This window comes from Salmo salar, chromosome ssa20 (assembly GCF_905237065.1).
Source record: "Salmo salar chromosome ssa20, Ssal_v3.1, whole genome shotgun sequence".
Taxonomy (NCBI): Eukaryota; Metazoa; Chordata; class Actinopteri; order Salmoniformes; family Salmonidae; genus Salmo; species Salmo salar.
This window is the reverse complement of record NC_059461.1, coordinates 3985940-4004394: the sequence shown is the minus strand read 5'-3', so window position 1 is coordinate 4004394 and position 18455 is coordinate 3985940. Positions and strand designations below refer to the sequence as shown.

The window sequence follows — 18455 nt, the reverse complement described above, 5'->3', positions numbered from 1 at the left end:
GAGTCAGAGTCAATGACAGAGAAACGACTTATAATTACTGTCAGTCAATGACAGAGAAACTACTTATAATTACTGAGTCAGAGTAAATGACAGAGAAACTACTTATAATTACTGAGTCAGAGTAAATGACAGAGAAACAACTTATAATTACTGAGTCAGAGTCAATGACAGAGAAACTACTTATAATTACTGAGTCAGAGTCAATGACAGAGAAACTACTTATAATTACTGTCAGTCAATGACAGAGAAACTACTTATAATTACTGAGTCAGAGTAAATGACAGAGAAACTACTTATAATTACTGAGTCAGAGTAAATGACAGAGAAACAACTTATAATTACTGAGTCAGAGTAAATGACAGAGAAACAACTTATAATTACTGAGTCAGAGTCAATGACAGAGAAACGACTTATAATTACTGAGTCAGAGTAAATGACAGAGAAACAACTTATAATTACTGAGTCAGAGTCAATGACAGAGAAACTACTTATAATTACTGAGTCAGAGTCAATGACAGAGAAACGACTTATAATTACTGTCAGTCAATGACAGAGAAACTACTTATAATTACTGAGTCAGAGTAAATGACAGAGAAACTACTTATAATTACTGAGTCAGAGTAAATGACAGAGAAACAACTTATAATTACTGAGTCAGAGTAAATGACAGAGAAACAACTTATAATTACTGAGTCAGAGTCAATGACAGAGAAACGACTTATAATCACGGAGTCAGAGTCAATGACAGAGAAACGACTTATAATAACTGAGTCAGTCAATGAAAGAGAAACGACTTATAATAACTGAGTCAGAGTCAATGACAGAGAAACGACTTATAATCACTGAGTCAGTCAATGACAGAGAAACGACTTATAATAACTGAGTCAGTCAATGACAGAGAAACTACTTATAATAACTGAGTCAGAGTCAATGACAGAGAAACGACTTATAATAACTGAGTCAGTCAATGACAGAGAAACGACTTATAATAACTGAGTCAGAGTCAATGACAGAGAAACGACTTATAATCACTGAGTCAGTCAATGACAGAGAAACGACTTATAATAACTGAGTCAGTCAATGACAGAGAAACGACTTATAATAACTGAGTCAGAGTCAATGACAGAGAAACGACTTATAATCACTGAGTCAGTCAATGACAGAGAAACGACTTATAATAACTGAGTCAGTCAATGACAGAGAAACGACTTATAATAACTGAGTCAGAGTCAATGACAGAGAAACGACTTATAATCACTGAGTCAGTCAATGACAGAGAAACGACTTATAATAACTGAGTCAGTCAATGACAGAGAAACGACTTATAATAACTGAGTCAGAGTCAATGACAGAGAAACGACTTATAATCACTGAGTCAGTCAATGACAGAGAAACTACTTATAATAACTGAGTCAGTCAATGACAGAGAAACTACTTATAATAACTGAGTCAGAGTCAATGACAGAGAAACGACTTATAATAACTGAGTCAGTCAATGACAGAGAAACGACTTATAATAACTGAGTCAGAGTCAATGACAGAGAAACGACTTATAATAACTGAGTCAGTCAATGACAGAGAAACTACTTATAATAACTGAGTCAGTCAATGACAGAGAAACTACTTATAATCACTGAGTCAGTCAATGACAGAGAAACGACTTATAATAACTGAGTCAGTCAATGACAGAGAAACTACTTATAATAACTGAGTCAGAGTCAATGACAGAGAAACGACTTATAATAACTGAGTCAGTCAATGACAGAGAAACGACTTATAATAACTGAGTCAGTCAATGACAGAGAAACTACTTATAATAACTGAGTCAGTCAATGACAGAGAAACGACTTATAATAACTGAGTCAGTCAATGACAGAGAAACGACTTATAATAACTGATTCAGAGTCAATGACAGAGAAACGACTTATAATCACTGAGTCAGTCAATGACAGAGAAACGACTTATAATCACTGAGTCAGTCAATGACAGAGAAACGACTTATAATAACTGAGTCAGAGTCAATGACAGAGAAACGACTTATAATAACTGAGTCAGTCAATGACAGAGAAACGACTTATAATACCTGAGTCAGTCAATGACAGAGAAACGACTTATAATAACTGAGTCAGTTAATGACAGAGAAACTACTTATAATTACTGTCAGTCAATGACAGAGAAACTACTTATAATAACTGAGTCAGTCAATGACAGAGAAACTACTTATAATTACTGTCAGTCAATGACAGAGAAACTACTTATAATAACTGAGTCAGTCAATGACAGAGAAACTACTTATAATTACTGTCAGTCAATGACAGAGAAACGACTTATAATAACTGAGTCAGAGTCAATGACAGAGAAACGACTTATAATTACTGTCAGTCAATGACAGAGAAACTACTTATAATTACTGAGTCAGAGTAAATGACAGAGAAACTACTTATAATTACTGAGTCAGAGTAAATGACAGAGAAACAACTTATAATTACTGAGTCAGAGTCAATGACAGAGAAACTACTTATAATTACTGAGTCAGAGTCAATGACAGAGAAACGACTTATAATTACTGTCAGTCAATGACAGAGAAACTACTTATAATTACTGAGTCAGAGTAAATGACAGAGAAACTACTTATAATTACTGAGTCAGAGTAAATGACAGAGAAACAACTTATAATTACTGAGTCAGAGTAAATGACAGAGAAACAACTTATAATTACTGAGTCAGAGTCAATGACAGAGAAACGACTTATAATTACTGAGTCAGAGTAAATGACAGAGAAACAACTTATAATTACTGAGTCAGAGTCAATGACAGAGAAACTACTTATAATTACTGAGTCAGAGTCAATGACAGAGAAACGACTTATAATTACTGTCAGTCAATGACAGAGAAACTACTTATAATTACTGAGTCAGAGTAAATGACAGAGAAACTACTTATAATTACTGAGTCAGAGTAAATGACAGAGAAACAACTTATAATTACTGAGTCAGAGTAAATGACAGAGAAACAACTTATAATTACTGAGTCAGAGTCAATGACAGAGAAACGACTTATAATCACGGAGTCAGAGTCAATGACAGAGAAACGACTTATAATAACTACTCTTGTTATTTCTGTGTTTCTGAGTCCGTCTTCAGAATTGAGGTGATGATGAATGTGGTTGTTTAACAAATGGTGGATATAAGTGTATGCAGTGTGACGGAAAGACGGTTGTACGCGCTGTTACAGTAGGTGTATGTAGTGGGTGGGGGGGCAGTTTGTGTGTGTGAGTGTCAGTGTGTGTGAGTATGAGTGTGTGTGTGTGAGTGTGTGTGTTAGAGAGAGAGAGAGACGATCGGGCAGGCACCAGATTCCCCATTAGCTTGGACAAGCGTCCATGAGAAAGAGGAGATATGTGTGTGGGTGTTTAACGAGCGAAGGAACGCAACAACTGAAATCTGAGGCTGTATTTAGTCACATCTCATTGGGATTCAGCCTCACACATCGTCTGACTGTATCTCTGTGTAGACATAGATGTTAGTTACATGCAGTTCTGCTTGGCCATAGATGTTAGTTACATGTAGTTCTGCTTGGCCATAGATGTTAGTTACATGTAGTTCTGCTTGGCCATAGATGTTAGTTACATGTAGTTCTGCTTGGCCATAGATGTTAGTTCTATGTAGTTCTGCTTGGCCATAGATGTTAGTTACATGTAGTTCTGCTTGGCCATAGATGTTAGTTACATGCAGTTCTGCTTGGCCATAGATGACACACAGGCTCTTTAATCTAAAGTCTAACCCGGGGCTGGGTTTCTAGAAAGCACATGGTCATACAAAGGATAATTTTAGCCATATGATTTTTTACATTTTAGGACCCTTTAGGTATAAAAATAGATATGACAGAATTATTTGATGAAACATTGAATTTGGCCTTACTGTTATTAGCTTACAGAAAATCAAAAAAACTGATTCATACATGGAAAAACAGATAGTAAAAAAAAAATCTATCAAAAATAAATATGTTTTGAAGTGTCTGTCTTGAGAGATATAATATATATATATTTTTTTTTTACAGTGGAATGACCCATATACCTTGGACATGGGAATTCCCTAGTCACTTCCATTCGTGTTTCGACCAGTTATCGTTTTACCTTCAGACATGTCCCATGAAACATGTGGGGGTTGTAGAGCAAAACAGAGAACACCATAGTGTTCATGAGAGTCTCAATGTTCCATAGGGGGGTCATATTAGTTTGCCCAAACCCGTTCGGACACTACAGATGTTGTCATGAGAAGATACATTTTTGGGATGTCTCCTGGTCTGACAAAAAGCACTGCAGCTATATGGGGATTGGAAGTGACGCAGACTATTAAATTGATGGAAGCTACAAACTATCTGAAATATTAAAGCTGATCTAACCCCTGAAAAAATAAATAATACAAAAACAGCACTGTAGCTCTGTCACTTTTCACCACAGATGCGGAACGCTGACGTCGGTGGGTGTGGTGGATTCAGCCTCAGCCCGTGCAACAACAAAAAAAATACATATCTCTAGCTTAAACAGATAGATTTTGATGTGGATTATTTTATTATGTTAATTAGATTGACGCATGGGTGGGGGTTAAGGAGAACTAACTGTGTGTGCCTGCCATTCAGGGACCTTGGTATAGGAAACGGTATTTCACCCCAGCTGTCGTCTGATAAGGACAGAGTGTGTGAAGACCTGTGGAGGAAGGACAACAACATGCAGACGGTGCTCCACAACCCTAACTCTGAGACAGACAAGGTAAACATTCCAATAAATGTGTGCGTGTGTGTGTGTGTGTGTGTGTGTGTGTGTGTGTGTGTGTGTGTGTGTGTGTGTGTGTGTGTGTGTGTGTGTGTGTGTGTGTGTGTGTGTGTGTGTGTGTGTGTGTGTGGTTACAGGTGTTTATGAGTGTGTACTTGTCTTGCATGCCTTTCGAGTGAATCCACTTGTGTAAGCTTATCCTCCCATATGTGAGCAAGTGTGTTAGTAATGTATGCTTGCCCATGGTTATCTCCTAGAGTCACACATGACATATGCTTCTAGAATCCTCCAATCTACACATTCATTTGTGTGTTCCTTGTTCCATTCTCGTTCTTGGAACTCTTAGAGCTTCCTGTGACTGTGATGCGCATCCATGTGCATCATGAGAACAAGAACAAGGCTCCCCACTCAAGAACTCATCACCTGGGAATTAGATCCTTCCAACTTTTGGGTTAGGGTGGACTGGGTTAGGATGGAATGGGTTAGGATGGACTGGGTTAGGATGGGCTGAGTTAGGATGGGCTGAGATAGGATGAGCTGGGATAGGATGGGGTGGGATAGGATGAGCTGGGATGGGATGGGCTGGGCTGGGTTAGGATTAGCTGGACCGGGTTAGGATGGCCTGGGATAGGATGGGCTTGGATAGGATGGGCTGGGCAGGGCTGAGTTAGGATGGGCTGGGATAAGGATGAGTTGGACTGGGTTAGGATGGGCTGGGCTGGGTTAGGATGGGCTGGGCTGGGTTAGGATGGGCTGGGATAAGGATGAGTTGGACTGGGTTAGGATGGGCTGGGCTGGGTTAGGATGGGCTGGGATAGGATGGGCTGGGATAGGATAGGCTGGGATAGGATGGGCTGGTATAGGCTGAACTGGGTTAGGATGGGCTGGGATAGGATGGGCTGGGATAGGATAGGCTGGGATAGGATGGGCTGGTATAGGCTGAACTGGGTTAGGATGGGCTGGGATAGGATGGGCTGGGATAGGCTGGGCTGAGTTAGGATGGGCTGGGCTGGGCAGGGCTGAGTTAGGATGGGCTGGGCTGAGTGAATGCTTTCTTAGTGAATGAGGCCGGATGGAGAGAAACCATCCAAGAGACCCTAATGAATGAGGGCAGCTGTGGTCGCAGAGGGAGATGATAAATGTTTCTCCTCTAATGTGGCCCTCTCCAAATCATTAAGGCCTTTTGAGGTCTGCAGGGATGTGTGTGTGTGTGCAGTGGGGATGGGGGTAATGTGTATAACGGGGGCATAGTGTGTGTGCGTCTGTGTGTATGTGTGTAGGGGCATACTGGCGCCATTGTAGGTAAATGCAAAGCTGTGTTTCCGGAAGGCCCAGAGGTGGGTGTATGTGTTTGCCCTGACTCCAGAGTCTGACTCAGAGGAGAGCCCAGAGGTGGGTGTATGTGTTTGCCCTGACTCCTGAGTCTGACTCATAGGAGAGCCCAGAGGTGGGTGTGTGTGTTTGCCCTGACTCCTGAGTCTGACTCATAGGAGAGCCCAGAGGTGGGTGTATGTTTGCCCTGACTCCAGAGTCTGACTCATAGGAGAGCCCAGAGGTGGGTGTATGTTTGCCCTGACTCCTGAGTCTGACTCATAGGAGAGCCCAGAGGTGGGTGTATGTTTGCCCTGACTCGAGTCTGACTCATAGGAGAGCCCAGAGGTGGGTGTATGTGTTTGCCCTGACTCCAGAGTCTGACTCATAGGAGAGCCCAGAGGTGGGTGTATGTTTGCCCTGACTCCAGAGTCTGACTCATAGGAGAGCCCAGAGGTGGGTGTATGTTTGCCCTGACTCCTGAGTCTGACTCAGAGGAGAGCCCAGAGGTGGGTGTATGTTTGCCCTGACTCCTGAGTCTGACTCATAGGAGAGCCCAGAGGTGTATGACTAACAACATGTAAAAAGTCTATGAGATAAATGTATTATTATTCTAACAAATTACTTTTGATTCCTCCAGCCATTTATACATATTTCCTTGATAACTGAATGCTGAAGCAGGGTGTCCACCTGTTGGGGACTTCTGCAATACGTCATTCTCCATCCCAAGTGGAATGAGGAGAGACAGGAGGCTACAGAACTGCCAAATAAGAAGTTGGTAGAGTTTAAATTCTTATTTCATTAAGATGGAGAGGGCTTGATGACAATAGAGGAGTTGTTAATGTTATTGAATAGATCCAAAGCATCTACTGTAAAATCCCGAGTGCGCAGCGGTCAAAGACACTGCATCTCAGTGCAAGAGGGGTCACGGCAGTACCTGGTTTGAATCCAGGCTGCATCACATCTGGCCGTGATTGGGAGACCCAAAGTGCAGCACACAATTGGCCCAGTGTTGGCCGTCATTGTAAATAAGAATTTGTTCTTAACTGACTTGACTAGTTAAATAAAGGTTCAATGAAAAATAGTCAGTAGGTGTGGTACAGTTTAATGTAAATGGGCAACGTTTTTATTTTTTATTATTTTCTGGGTTTTAAATGTTCTGTCACAACACTGCCAACAGGTTCAGGAGGTATGGCTCAACTTAGTGGGAGGTTCAGAAGGTATCGCTCTTCTTCGAGGCAGGATCAGGAGTGAGGGCACTCCTTCGAAGCAGGTTCAGGAGGTAGGGCTCTCCTTCAAGGCAGGTTCAGGAGGTAGCGCTCTCCTTCGAGGCAGGTTCAGGAGGTAGCGCTCTCCTTCGAGGCAGGTTCAGGAGGTAGGGCTCTCCTTCGAGGCAGGTTCAGGAGGTAGGGCTCTCCTTCGAAGCAGGTTCAGGAGGTAGGGCTCTCCTTCAAGGCAGATTCAGGAGGTAGGGCTCTCCTTCGAGGCAGGTTCAGGAGGTAGGGCTCTCCTTCAAGGTAGGTTCAGGAGGTAGGGCTCTCCTTCGAGGCAGTTTCAGGAGGTATGGCTCTCCTTCGAGGCAGGTTCAGGAGGTAGCGCTCTCCTTTGAGGAAGGTTCAGGAGGTAGGGATCTCCTTCGAGGCAGGTTCAGGAGGTAGGGCTCTCCTTCAAGGCAGGTTCAGGAGGTAGGGCTCTCCTTCGAGGCAGGTTCAGGAGGTAGGGCTCTCCTTCGAGGCAGGTTCAGGAGGTAGGGCTCTCCTCCGAGGCAGGTTCAGGAGATAGGGATCTCCTTCGAGGCAGGTTCAGTAGGTAGGGCTCTCCTACGAGGCAAGTCCAGGAGGTAGGGCTCTCCTTCAAGGCAGGTTCAGGAGGTAGGGCTCTCCTTCGAGGCAGGTTCAGGAGGTAGGGCTCTCCTTCGAGGCAGGTTCAGGAGGTATGGCTCTCCTTCGAGGCAGGTTCAGGAGGTATGGCTCGCCTTCACGGGAAGTTCAGGAGGTATGGCTCTCCTTCGAGGCAGGATCAGGAGGTAGGGCTCTCCTTCGAGGCAGGTTCAGGAGGTAGGGCTCTCCTTCGAGGCAGGTTCAGGAGATAGGGATCTCCTTTGAGGCAGGTTCAGTAAGTAGGGCTCTCCGAGACAGGTTCAGGAGGTAGGGCTCTCCTTCGATGCAGGTTCAAGAGGTAAGGCTCTCCTTCGAGGCAGGTTCAGGAGGTAGGGCTATCCTTCAAGGCAGGTTCAGGAGGTATGGCTCTCCTTCGAGTCAGGTTCAGGAGGTAGGGATCTCCTTCGAGGCAGGTTCAGGAGATAGGATCTCCTTCGAGGCAGGATCAGTAGGTAGGGCTCTCCTTTGAGGCATGTTCAGGAGGTAGGGCTCTCCTTCGAGGCATGTTCAGGAGGTAGGGCTCTCCTTCGAGGCTGGTTCAGGAGGTAGGGCTCAGGATGTAGGGCTCTCCTTCGAGGCAGGTTCAGGTGGTAGGGCTCTCCTTCGAGGCAGGTTCAGTAGGTAGGGCTCTCCTTCAAGGCAGGTTTAGGAGTTATGGCTCTCCTTTGAGGCAGGTTCAGGAGGTAAGGCACTCCGAGACAGGTTCAGGAGGTAGGGCTCTCCTTCAAGACAGGTTCAGGAGATAGGGCTCTCCTTCGTGGGAGGTTCAGGAGGTATGGCTTTCCTTCGAGGCAGGTTCAGGAGGTAGGGCTCTCCTTCGAGGCGGTTTCAGGAGGTAGGGCTCTCTCTCGAGGCAGGATCAGGAGGTAGGGCTCTCCTTCGAGGCAGATTCAGGATGTAGGGCTCTCCTTTGAGTCAGGTTCAGGAGGTAGAGCTCTCCTTCGAAGCTGGTTCAAGAGGTAGGGCTCTCCTTCGAGGCAGGTTCAGGAGGTAGGGTTCTCCTTCGAGGCAGGTTCAGGAGGTAAGGCTCTTCTTCAAGGAAGGTTCAGGAGGTAGGGCTCTTCTTCGAGGCAGGTTCAGGAGATAGGGCTCTCCTTCAAAGCAGGTTCAGGAGGTTGGACTCTCCTTCGAGGCAGGTTCAAAAGGTAGGGCTCTCATTCGAGGCAGGTTCAGGAGGTAGGGCTCTCCTTCGAGGCAGGTTGAGGAGATAGGGCTCTCCTTTGAGGCAGGTTCAAGAGTTAGTGCTCTCCTTTCGAGGCAGGTTCAGGAGGTAGGGCTCTCCTTCAAGCAGGTTCAGGAGGTATGGCTCTCCTTTGAGGCAGGTTCAGGAGCTAGGCCTTTCCGAGACAGGTTCAGGTTGTAGGGCTCTCCTTCAAGACAGGTAAGGATATAGAGCTCTCCTTCATGGGAGGTTCAGGAGGTAGGGCTCTTCTTCGAAGTAGGTTCAGGAGGTAGGGCTCTCCTTCGAGGCAGGTTCAGGAGGTAGGGCTCTCCTTTGAGGCAGGTTCAGGAGGTAGGGCTCTCCTTCGAGGCAGATTCAGGAGGTAGGTCTCTCCTTCGAGGCAGGTTCAGGAGGTTGGGCTCTTCTTCGAGGCAGGTTCAGGAGGTATGGCTCTCCTTCGAGGCAGGTTAAGGAGATAGGCATCTCCTTCGAGGCAGGTTCAGGAGGTAGGGCTCTCCTTCGAGCCAGGTTAAGGAGGTAGTGCTCTCCTTCGACGCAGGTTCAGGAGGTAGGGCTCTCCTTCAACGCAGGTTCAGGAGTTATTGCTCTCCTTCGAGGCAGGTTCAGGAGGTATGGCTCTCCCTCACAGGAGGTTCAGGAGATATGGCTCTCCTTTCGAGGCAGGTTCAGGAGGTAGGGCTCTCCTTCAAGGCAGGTTCAGGACGTATTGCTCTCCTTCGAGGCAGGTTCAGGAGGTATGGCTCTCCCTCAAGGGAGGTTCAGGAGATATGGCTCTCCTTTCGAGGCAGGTTCAGGATGTAGGGCTCTCCTTCGAGGCAGGTTCAGGTGGTAGGGCTCTCCTTCGAGGCAGGTTCAGGAGATAGGGATCTCCTTCGAGGCAGGTTCAGTAGGTAGGGCTCTCCTTCAAGCCAGGTTTAGGAGTTATGGCTCTCCTTTGAGGCAGGTTCAGGAGGTAAGGCACTCCGAGACAGTTTCAGGAGGTCGGGCTCTCCTTCAAGACAGGTTCAGGAGATAGGGCTCTCCATTGAGTCAGGTTCAGGAGGTAGGGCTCTCCTCCGAGGCAGGTTCAGGAGGTATGGCTCTCCTTCGAGGCAGGTTCAGGAGGTAGCGGTCTCCTTTGAGGCAGGTTCAGGAGGTAGGGATCTCCTTCGAGGCAGGTTCAGGAGGTATGGCTCTCCTTCGAGGCAGGTTCAGGAGATAGGGATCTCCTTCGAGGCATGTTCAGAAGGTAGGGCTCTCCTTCGAGGCAGGTTCAGGAGATAGGGATCTCCTTCGAGGCAGGTTCAGGAGGTAGGGATCTCCTTCGAGGCAGGTTCAGGAGGTAGGGCTCTCCTTCGAGACAGGTTCAGGAGGTATGGCTCTCCTTCGAGGCAGGTTCAGGAGATAGGGATCTCCTTCGAGGCATGTTCAGAAGGTAGGGCTCTCCTTCGAGGCAGGTTCAGGAGATAGGGATCTCCTTCGAGGCAGGTTCAGGAGGTAGGGATCTCCTTCGAGGCAGGTTCAGGAGGTAGGGCTCTCCTTCGAGGCAGGTTCAGGAGGTAGGGATCTCCTTCGAGGCAGGTTCAGGAGGTAGGGCTCTCCTTTGAGGCAGGTTCAGGAGGTAGGGCTCTCCTTTGAGGCAGGTTCAGGAGGTAGGGCTCTCCTTCGAGGCAGGTTCAGGAGACAGGGATCTCCTTCGAGGCAGGTCCAGGAGGTAGGGCTCTCCTTCAAGGCAGGTTCAGGAGGTAGGTCTCTCCTTCGAAGCAGGTTCAGGAGGCATGGCTCTCCTTCGAGGCAGGTTCAGGAGGTATGGCTCGCCTTCACGGGAGGTTCAGGAGGTAGGACTCTCCTTCGAGGCAGGATCAGAAGGTAGGGCTCTCCTTCGAGGCAGGTTCAGGAGGTAGGGCTCTCCTTCGAGGCAGGTTCAGGAGATAGGGATCTCCTTTGAGGCAGGTTCAATAAGTAGGGCTCTCCGAGACAGGTTCAGGAGTTAGGGCTCTCCTTCGATGCAGGTTCAAGAGGTAAGGCTCTCCTTCGAGGCAGGTTCAGGAGGTAGGGATATCCTTCAAGGCAGGTTCAGGAGGTATGGCTCTCCTTCGAGGCAGGTTCAGGAGGTATGGCTCTCCTTCGAGTCAGGTTCAGGAGGTCGGGATCTCCTTCGAGGCAGGTTCAGGAGATAGGGATCTCCTTCGAGGCAGGATCAGTAGGTAGGGCTCTCCTTCGAGGCAGGTCCAGGAGGTAGGGCTCTCCAAGGCAGATTCAGGAGGTATGGCTTTCCTTCGAGGCAGGTTCAGGAGGTAGGGCTCTCCTTCAAGGTAGGTTCAGGAGGTAGGGCTCTCCTTCGAGGCAGGTTCAGGAGGTATGGCTCTCCTTCGAGGCAGGTTCAGGAGGTAGGACTCTCCTTCGAGGCAGGTTCAGCAGGTAGGGCTCTCCTTCGAGGCAGGTTGAGGAGGTAGGGCTCTCCTTCGAGGCATGTTCAGGAGGTAGGGCTCTCCTTCGAGCAGGTTCAGGAGGTATTGCTCTCCTTCGAGGCAGGTTCAGGAGATATGGCTCTCCCTCACGGGAGGTTCAGGAGATATGGCTCTCCTTTCGAGGCAGGTTCAGGAGGTAGGGCTCTCCTTCAAGGCAGGTTCAGGAGGTATTGCTCTCCTTCGAGGCAGGTTCAGGATGTAGGGCTCTCCTTCGAGGCAGGTTCAGGTGGTAGGGCTCTCCTTCGAGGCAGGTTCAGGAGATAGGGATCTCCTTCGAGGCAGGTTCAGTAGGTAGGGCTCTCCTTCAAGGCAGGTTTAGGAGTTATGGCTCTCCTTTGAGGCAGGTTCAGGAGGTAAGGCACTCCAAGACAGGTTCAGGAGGTTGGGCTCTCCTTCAAGACAGGTTCAGGAGATAGGGCTCTCCTTCGTGGGAGGTTCAGGAGGTATGGCTCTCCTTCGAGGCAGGTTCAGGAGGTAGGGCTCTCCTTCGAGGCGGTTTCAGCAGGTCGGGCTCTCTCTCGAGGCAGGTTCAGGAGGTAGGGCTCTCCTTCGAGGCAGATTCAGGATGTAGGGCTCTCCTTTGAGTCAGGTTCAGGAGGTAGGGCTCTCCTTCGAAGCTGGTTCAAGAGGTAGGGCTCTCCTTCGAGGCAGGTTCAGGAGGTAGGGTTCTCCTTCGAGGCAGGTTCAGGAGGTAGGGCTCTTCTTCGAGGCAGGTTCAGGAGATAGGGCTCTCCTTCAAGGCAGGTTCAGGAGGTTGGACTCTCCTTCGAGGCAGGTTCAAAAGGTAGGGCTCTCATTCGAGGCAGGTTCAGGAGGTAGGGCTCTCCTTCGAGGCAGGTTGAGGAGGTAGGGCTCTCCTTCGAGGCAGGTTCAAGAGGTAGTGCTCTCCTTTCGAGGCAGGTTCAGGATGTAGGGCTCTCCTTCGAGGAAGGTTCAGGAGGTAGGGCTCTCCTTCAAGGCAGTTTCAGGAGGTATGGCTCTCCTTTGAGGCAGGTTCAGGAGGTAGGCCTTTCCGAGACAGGTTCGGGAGGTAGGGCTGTCCTTCGAGGCAGGTTCAGGAGGTAGGGCTCTCCTTCGAGGCAGGTTCAGGAGGTATGGCTCTCCTTCGAGGCAGGTTCAGGAGGTATGGCTCGCCTTCACGGGAGGTTCAGGAGGTAGGGCTCTCCTTCGAGGCAGGATCAGAAGGTAGGGCTCTCCTTCGAGGCAGGTTCAGGAGGTAGGGCTCTCCTTCGAGGCAGGTTCAGGAGATAGGGATCTCCTTTGAGGCAGGTTCAGTAAGTAGGGCTCTCCGAGACAGGTTCAGGAGGTAGGGCTCTCCTTCGATGCAGGTTCAAGAGGTAAGGCTCTCCTTCGAGGCAGGTTCAGGAGGTAGGGCTATCCTTCAAGGCAGGTTTAGGAGGTATGGCTCTCCTTCGAGTCAGGTTCAGGAGGTAGGGATCTCCTTCGAGGCAGGTTCAGGAGATAGGATCTCCTTCGAGGCAGGATCAGTAGGTAGGGCTCTCCTTCGAGGCAGGTCCAGGAGGTAGGGCTCTCCAAGGCAGATTCAGGAGGTATGGCTTTCCTTCGAGGCAGGTTCAGGAGGTAGGGCTCTCCTTCAAGGTAGGTTCAGGAGGTAGGGATCTCCTTCGATGCATGTTCAGAAGGCAGGGCTCTCCTTCGAGGCAGGTTAAGGAGGTAGGGATCTCCTTCGAGGTAGGTTCAGGAGGTAGGACTATCCTTCGAGGCAGGTTCAGGAGGTAGGGCTCTCCTTCGAGGCAGGTTGAGGAGGTAGGGCTCTCCTTCGAGGCATGTTCAGGAGGTAGGGCTCTCCTTCGAGGCATGTTCAGGAGGTAGGGCTCTCCTTCGAGGCTGGTTCAGGAGGTAGGGCTCAGGATGTAGGGCTCTCCTTCGAGGCAGGTTCAGGTGGTATGGCTCTCCTTCGAGGCAGGTTCAGTAGGTAGGGCTCTCCTTCAAGGCAGGTTTAGGAGTTATGGCTCTCCTTTGAGGCAGGTTCAGGAGGTAAGGCACTCCGAGACAGGTTCAGGAGGTAGGGCTCTCCTTCAAGACAGGTTCAGGAGATAGGGCTCTCCTTCGTGGGAGGTTCAGGAGGTATGGCTCTCCTTCGAGGCAGGTTCAGGAGGTAGGGCTCTCCTTCGAGGCGGTTTCAGGAGGTAGGGCTCTCTCTCGAGGCAGGATCAGGAGGTAGGGCTCTCCTTCGAGGCAGATTCAGGATGTAGGGCTCTCCTTTGAGTCAGGTTCAGGAGGTAGGGCTCTCCTTCGAAGCTGGTTCAAGAGGTAGGGCTCTCCTTTGAGGCAGGTTCAGGAGGTAGGGTTCTCCTTCGAAGCAGGTTCAGGAGGTAAGGCTCTTCTTCGAGGAAGGTTCAGGTTGTAGGGCTCTTCTTCGAGGCAGGTTCAGGAGATAGGGCTCTCCTTCAAGGCAGGTTCAGGAGGTTGGACTCTCCTTCGAGGCAGGTTCAAAAGGTAGGGCTCTCATTCGAGGCAGGTTCAGGAGGTAGGGCTCTCCTTCGAGGCAGGTTGAGGAGATAGGGCTCTCCTTCGATGCAGGTTCAAGAGTTAGTGCTCTCCTTTCGAGGCAGGTTCAGGAGGTAGGGCTCTCCTTCGAGGCAGGTTCAGGAGGTAGGGCTCTCCTTTGAGGAAGGTTTAGGAGGTAGGGCTCTCCTTCAAGCAGGTTCAGGAGGTATGGCTCTCCTTTGAGGCAGGTTCAGGAGGTAGGCCTTTCCGAGACAGGTTCAGGTTGTAGGGCTCTCCTTCAAGACAGGTAAGGATATAGAGCTCTCCTTCATGGGAGGTTCAGGAGGTAGGGCTCTTCTTCGAAGTAGGTTCAGGAGGTAGGGCTCTCCTTCGAGGCAGGTTCAGGAGGTAGGGCTCTCCTTTGAGGCAGGTTCAGGAGGTAGGGCTCTCGTTCGAGGCAGATTCAGGAGGTAGGTCTCTCCTTCGAGGCAGGTGCAGGAGGTTGGGCTCTTCTTCGAGGCAGGTTCAGGAGGTAGGGCTCTCCTTCGAGGCAGGTTAAGGAGATAGGCATCTCCTTCGAGGCAGGTTCAGGAGGTAGGGCTCTCCTTCGAGCCAGGTTAAGGAGGTAGGGCTCTCCTTCGACGCAGGTTCAGGAGGTAGGGCTCTCCTTCAACGCAGGTTCAGGAGTTATTGCTCTCCTTCGAGGCAGGTTCAGGAGGCATGGCTCTCCCTCACGGGAGGTTCAGGAGGTAGGGCTCTCCTTCAAGCAGGTTCAGGAGGTATGGCTCTCCTTTGAGGCAGGTTCAGGAGGTAGGCCTTTCCGAGACAGGTTCAGGTTGTAGGGCTCTCCTTCAAGACAGGTAAGGATATAGAGCTCTCCTTCATGGGAGGTTCAGGATGTAGGGCTCTCCTTCGAGGAAGGTTCAGGAGGTAGGGCTCTCCTTCAAGGCAGTTTCAGGAGGTATGGCTCTCCTTTGAGGCAGGTTCAGGAGGTAGGCCTTTCCGAGACAGGTTCGGGAGGTAGGGCTGTCCTTCGAGGCAGGTTCAGGAGGTAGGGCTCTCCTTCGAGGCAGGTTCAGGAGGTATGGCTCTCCTTCGAGGCAGGTTCAGGAGGTAGGGCTCTCCTTCGAGGCAGGATCAGAAGGTAGGGCTCTCCTTCGAGGCAGGTTCAGGAGGTAGGGCTCTCCTTCGAGGCAGGTTCAGGAGATAGGGATCTCCTTTGAGGCAGGTTCAGTAAGTAGGGCTCTCCGAGACAGGTTCAGGAGGTAGGGCTCTCCTTCGATGCAGGTTCAAGAGGTAAGGCTCTCCTTCGAGGCAGGTTCAGGAGGTAGGGCTATCCTTCAAGGCAGGTTTAGGAGGTATGGCTCTCCTTCGAGTCAGGTTCAGGAGGTAGGGATCTCCTTCGAGGCAGGTTCAGGAGATAGGATCTCCTTCGAGGCAGGATCAGTAGGTAGGGCTCTCCTTCGAGGCAGGTCCAGGAGGTAGGGCTCTCCAAGGCAGATTCAGGAGGTATGGCTTTCCTTCGAGGCAGGTTCAGGAGGTAGGGCTCTCCTTCAAGGTAGGTTCAGGAGGTAGGGATCTCCTTCGATGCATGTTCAGAAGGTAGGGCTCTCCTTCGAGGCAGGTTAAGGAGGTAGGGATCTCCTTCGAGGTAGGTTCAGGAGGTAGGACTATCCTTCGAGGCAGGTTCAGGAGGTAGGGCTCTCCTTCGAGGCAGGTTGAGGAGGTAGGGCTCTCCTTCGAGGCATGTTCAGGAGGTAGGGCTCTCCTTCGAGGCATGTTCAGGAGGTAGGGCTCTCCTTCGAGGCTGGTTCAGGAGGTAGGGCTCAGGATGTAGGGCTCTCCTTCGAGGCAGGTTCAGGTGGTAGGGCTCTCCTTCGAGGCAGGTTCAGTAGGTAGGGCTCTCCTTCAAGGCAGGTTTAGGAGTTATGGCTCTCCTTTGAGGCAGGTTCAGGAGGTAAGGCACTCCGAGACAGGTTCAGGAGGTAGGGCTCTCCTTCAAGACAGGTTCAGGAGATAGGGCTCTCCTTCGTGGGAGGTTCAGGAGGTATGGCTCTCCTTCGAGGCAGGTTCAGGAGGTAGGGCTCTCCTTCGAGGCGGTTTCAGGAGGTAGGGCTCTCTCTCGAGGCAGGATCAGGAGGTAGGGCTCTCCTTCGAGGCAGATTCAGGATTTAGGGCTCTCCTTTGAGTCAGGTTCAGGAGGTAGGGCTCTCCTTCGAAGCTGGTTCAAGAGGTAGGGCTCTCCTTCGAGGCAAGTTCAGGAGGTAGGGTTCTCCTTCGAGGCAGGTTCAGGAGGTAAGGCTCTTCTTCGAGGAAGGTTCAGGTTGTAGGGCTCTTCTTCGAGGCATGTTCAGGAGGTAGGGCTCTCCTTCGAGGCATGTTCAGGAGGTAGGGCTCTCCTTCGAGGCTGGTTCAGGAGGTAGGGCTCAGGATGTAGGGCTCTCCTTCGAGGCAGGTTCAGGTGGTAGGGCTCTCCTTCGAGGCAGGTTCAGTAGGTAGGGCTCTCCTTCAAGGCAGGTTTAGGAGTTATGGCTCTCCTTTGAGGCAGGTTCAGGAGGTAAGGCACTCCGAGACAGGTTCAGGAGGTAGGGCTCTCCTTCAAGACAGGTTCAGGAGATAGGGCTCTCCTTCGTGGGAGGTTCAGGAGGTATGGCTCTCCTTCGAGGCAGGTTCAGGAGGTAGGGCTCTCCTTCGAGGCGGTTTCAGGAGGTAGGGCTCTCTCTCGAGGCAGGATCAGGAGGTAGGGCTCTCCTTCGAGGCAGATTCAGGATTTAGGGCTCTCCTTTGAGTCAGGTTCAGGAGGTAGGGCTCTCCTTCGAAGCTGGTTCAAGAGGTAGGGCTCTCCTTCGAGGCAAGTTCAGGAGGTAGGGTTCTCCTTCGAGGCAGGTTCAGGAGGTAAGGCTCTTCTTCGAGGAAGGTTCAGGTTGTAGGGCTCTTCTTCGAGGCAGGTTCAGGAGATAGGGCTCTCCTTCAAGGCAGGTTCAGGAGGTTGGACTCTCCTTCGAGGCAGGTTCAAAAGGTAGGGCTCTCATTCGAGGCAGGTTCAGGAGGTAGGGCTCTCCTTCGAGGCAGGTTGAGGAGATAGGGCTCTCCTTCGATGCAGGTTCAAGAGTTAGTGCTCTCCTTTCGAGGCAGGTTCAGGAGGTAGGGCTCTCCTTCGAGGCAGGTTCAGGAGGTAGGGCTCTCCTTTGAGGAAGGTTTAGGAGGTAGGGCTCTCCTTCAAGCAGGTTCAGGAGGTATGGCTCTCCTTTGAGGCAGGTTCAGGAGGTAGGCCTTTCCGAGACAGGTTCAGGTTGTAGGGCTCTCCTTCAAGACAGGTAAGGATATAGAGCTCTCCTTCATGGGAGGTTCAGGAGGTAGGGCTCTTCTTCGAAGTAGGTTCAGGAGGTAGGGCTCTCCTTCGAGGCAGGTTCAGGAGGTAGGGCTCTCCTTTGAGGCAGGTTCAGGAGGTAGGGCTCTCCTTCGAGGCAGATTCAGGAGGTAGGTCTCTCCTTCGAGGCAGGTTAAGGAGGTTGGGCTCTTCTTCGAGGCAGGTTCAGGAGGTAGGGCTCTCCTTCGAGGCAGGTTAAGGAGATAGGCATCTCCTTCGAGGCAGGTTCAGGAGGTAGGGCTCTCCTTCGAGCCAGGTTAAGGAGGTAGGGCTCTCCTTCGACGCAGGTTCAGGAGGTAGGGCTCTCCTTCAACGCAGGTTCAGGAGTTATTGCTCTCCTTCGAGGCAGGTTCAGGAGGCATGGCTCTCCCTCACGGGAGGTTCAGGAGATATGGCTCTCCTTTCGAGGCAGGTTCAGGAGGTAGGGCTCTCCTTCAAGGCAGGTTCAGGACGTATTGCTCTCCTTCGAGGCAGGTTCAGGAGGTATGGCTCTCCCTCAAGGGAGGTTCAGGAGATATGGCTCTCCTTTCGAGGCAGGTTCAGGAGGTAAGGCACTCCGAGACAGTTTCAGGAGGTCGGGCTCTCCTTCAAGACAGGTTCAGGAGATAGGGCTCTCCTTTGAGTCAGGTTCAGGAGGTAGGGCTCTCCTCCGAGGCAGGTTCAGGAGGTATGGCTCTCCTTCGAGGCAGGTTCAGGAGGTAGCGGTCTCCTTTGAGGCAGGTTCAGGAGGTAGGGATCTCCTTCGAGGCAGGTTCAGGAGGTAGGGCTCTCCTTCAAGGCAGGTTCAGGAGGTAGGGCTCTCCTTCGAGGCAGGTTCAGGAGGTATGGCTCTCCTTCGAGGCAGGTTCAGGAGATAGGGATCTCCTTCGAGGCATGTTCAGAAGGTAGGGCTCTCCTTCGAGGCAGGTTCAGGAGATAGGGATCTCCTTCGAGGCATGTTCAGAAGGTAGGGCTCTCCTTCAAGGCAGGTTCAGGAGGTATGGCTCTCCTTCGAGTCAGGTTCAGGAGGTAGGGATCTCCTTCGAGGCAGGTTCAG

General features: G+C 50.4%; 1 protein-coding gene across 1 annotated transcript in view; it reads left to right on the top strand.

Moving 5' to 3' along the window:
• Nucleotides 1–18455, top strand: part of LOC100136388 (nitric oxide synthase, brain) — a 199804-nt gene that overhangs the window by 43788 nt on the left and 137561 nt on the right. Inside the window, exon 3 of the mRNA XM_045704274.1 lies at nt 4642–4771. Coding sequence (XP_045560230.1) covers nt 4642–4771 — 130 coding nt within the window. The remainder of the gene's footprint in view (nt 1–4641; nt 4772–18455) is intronic.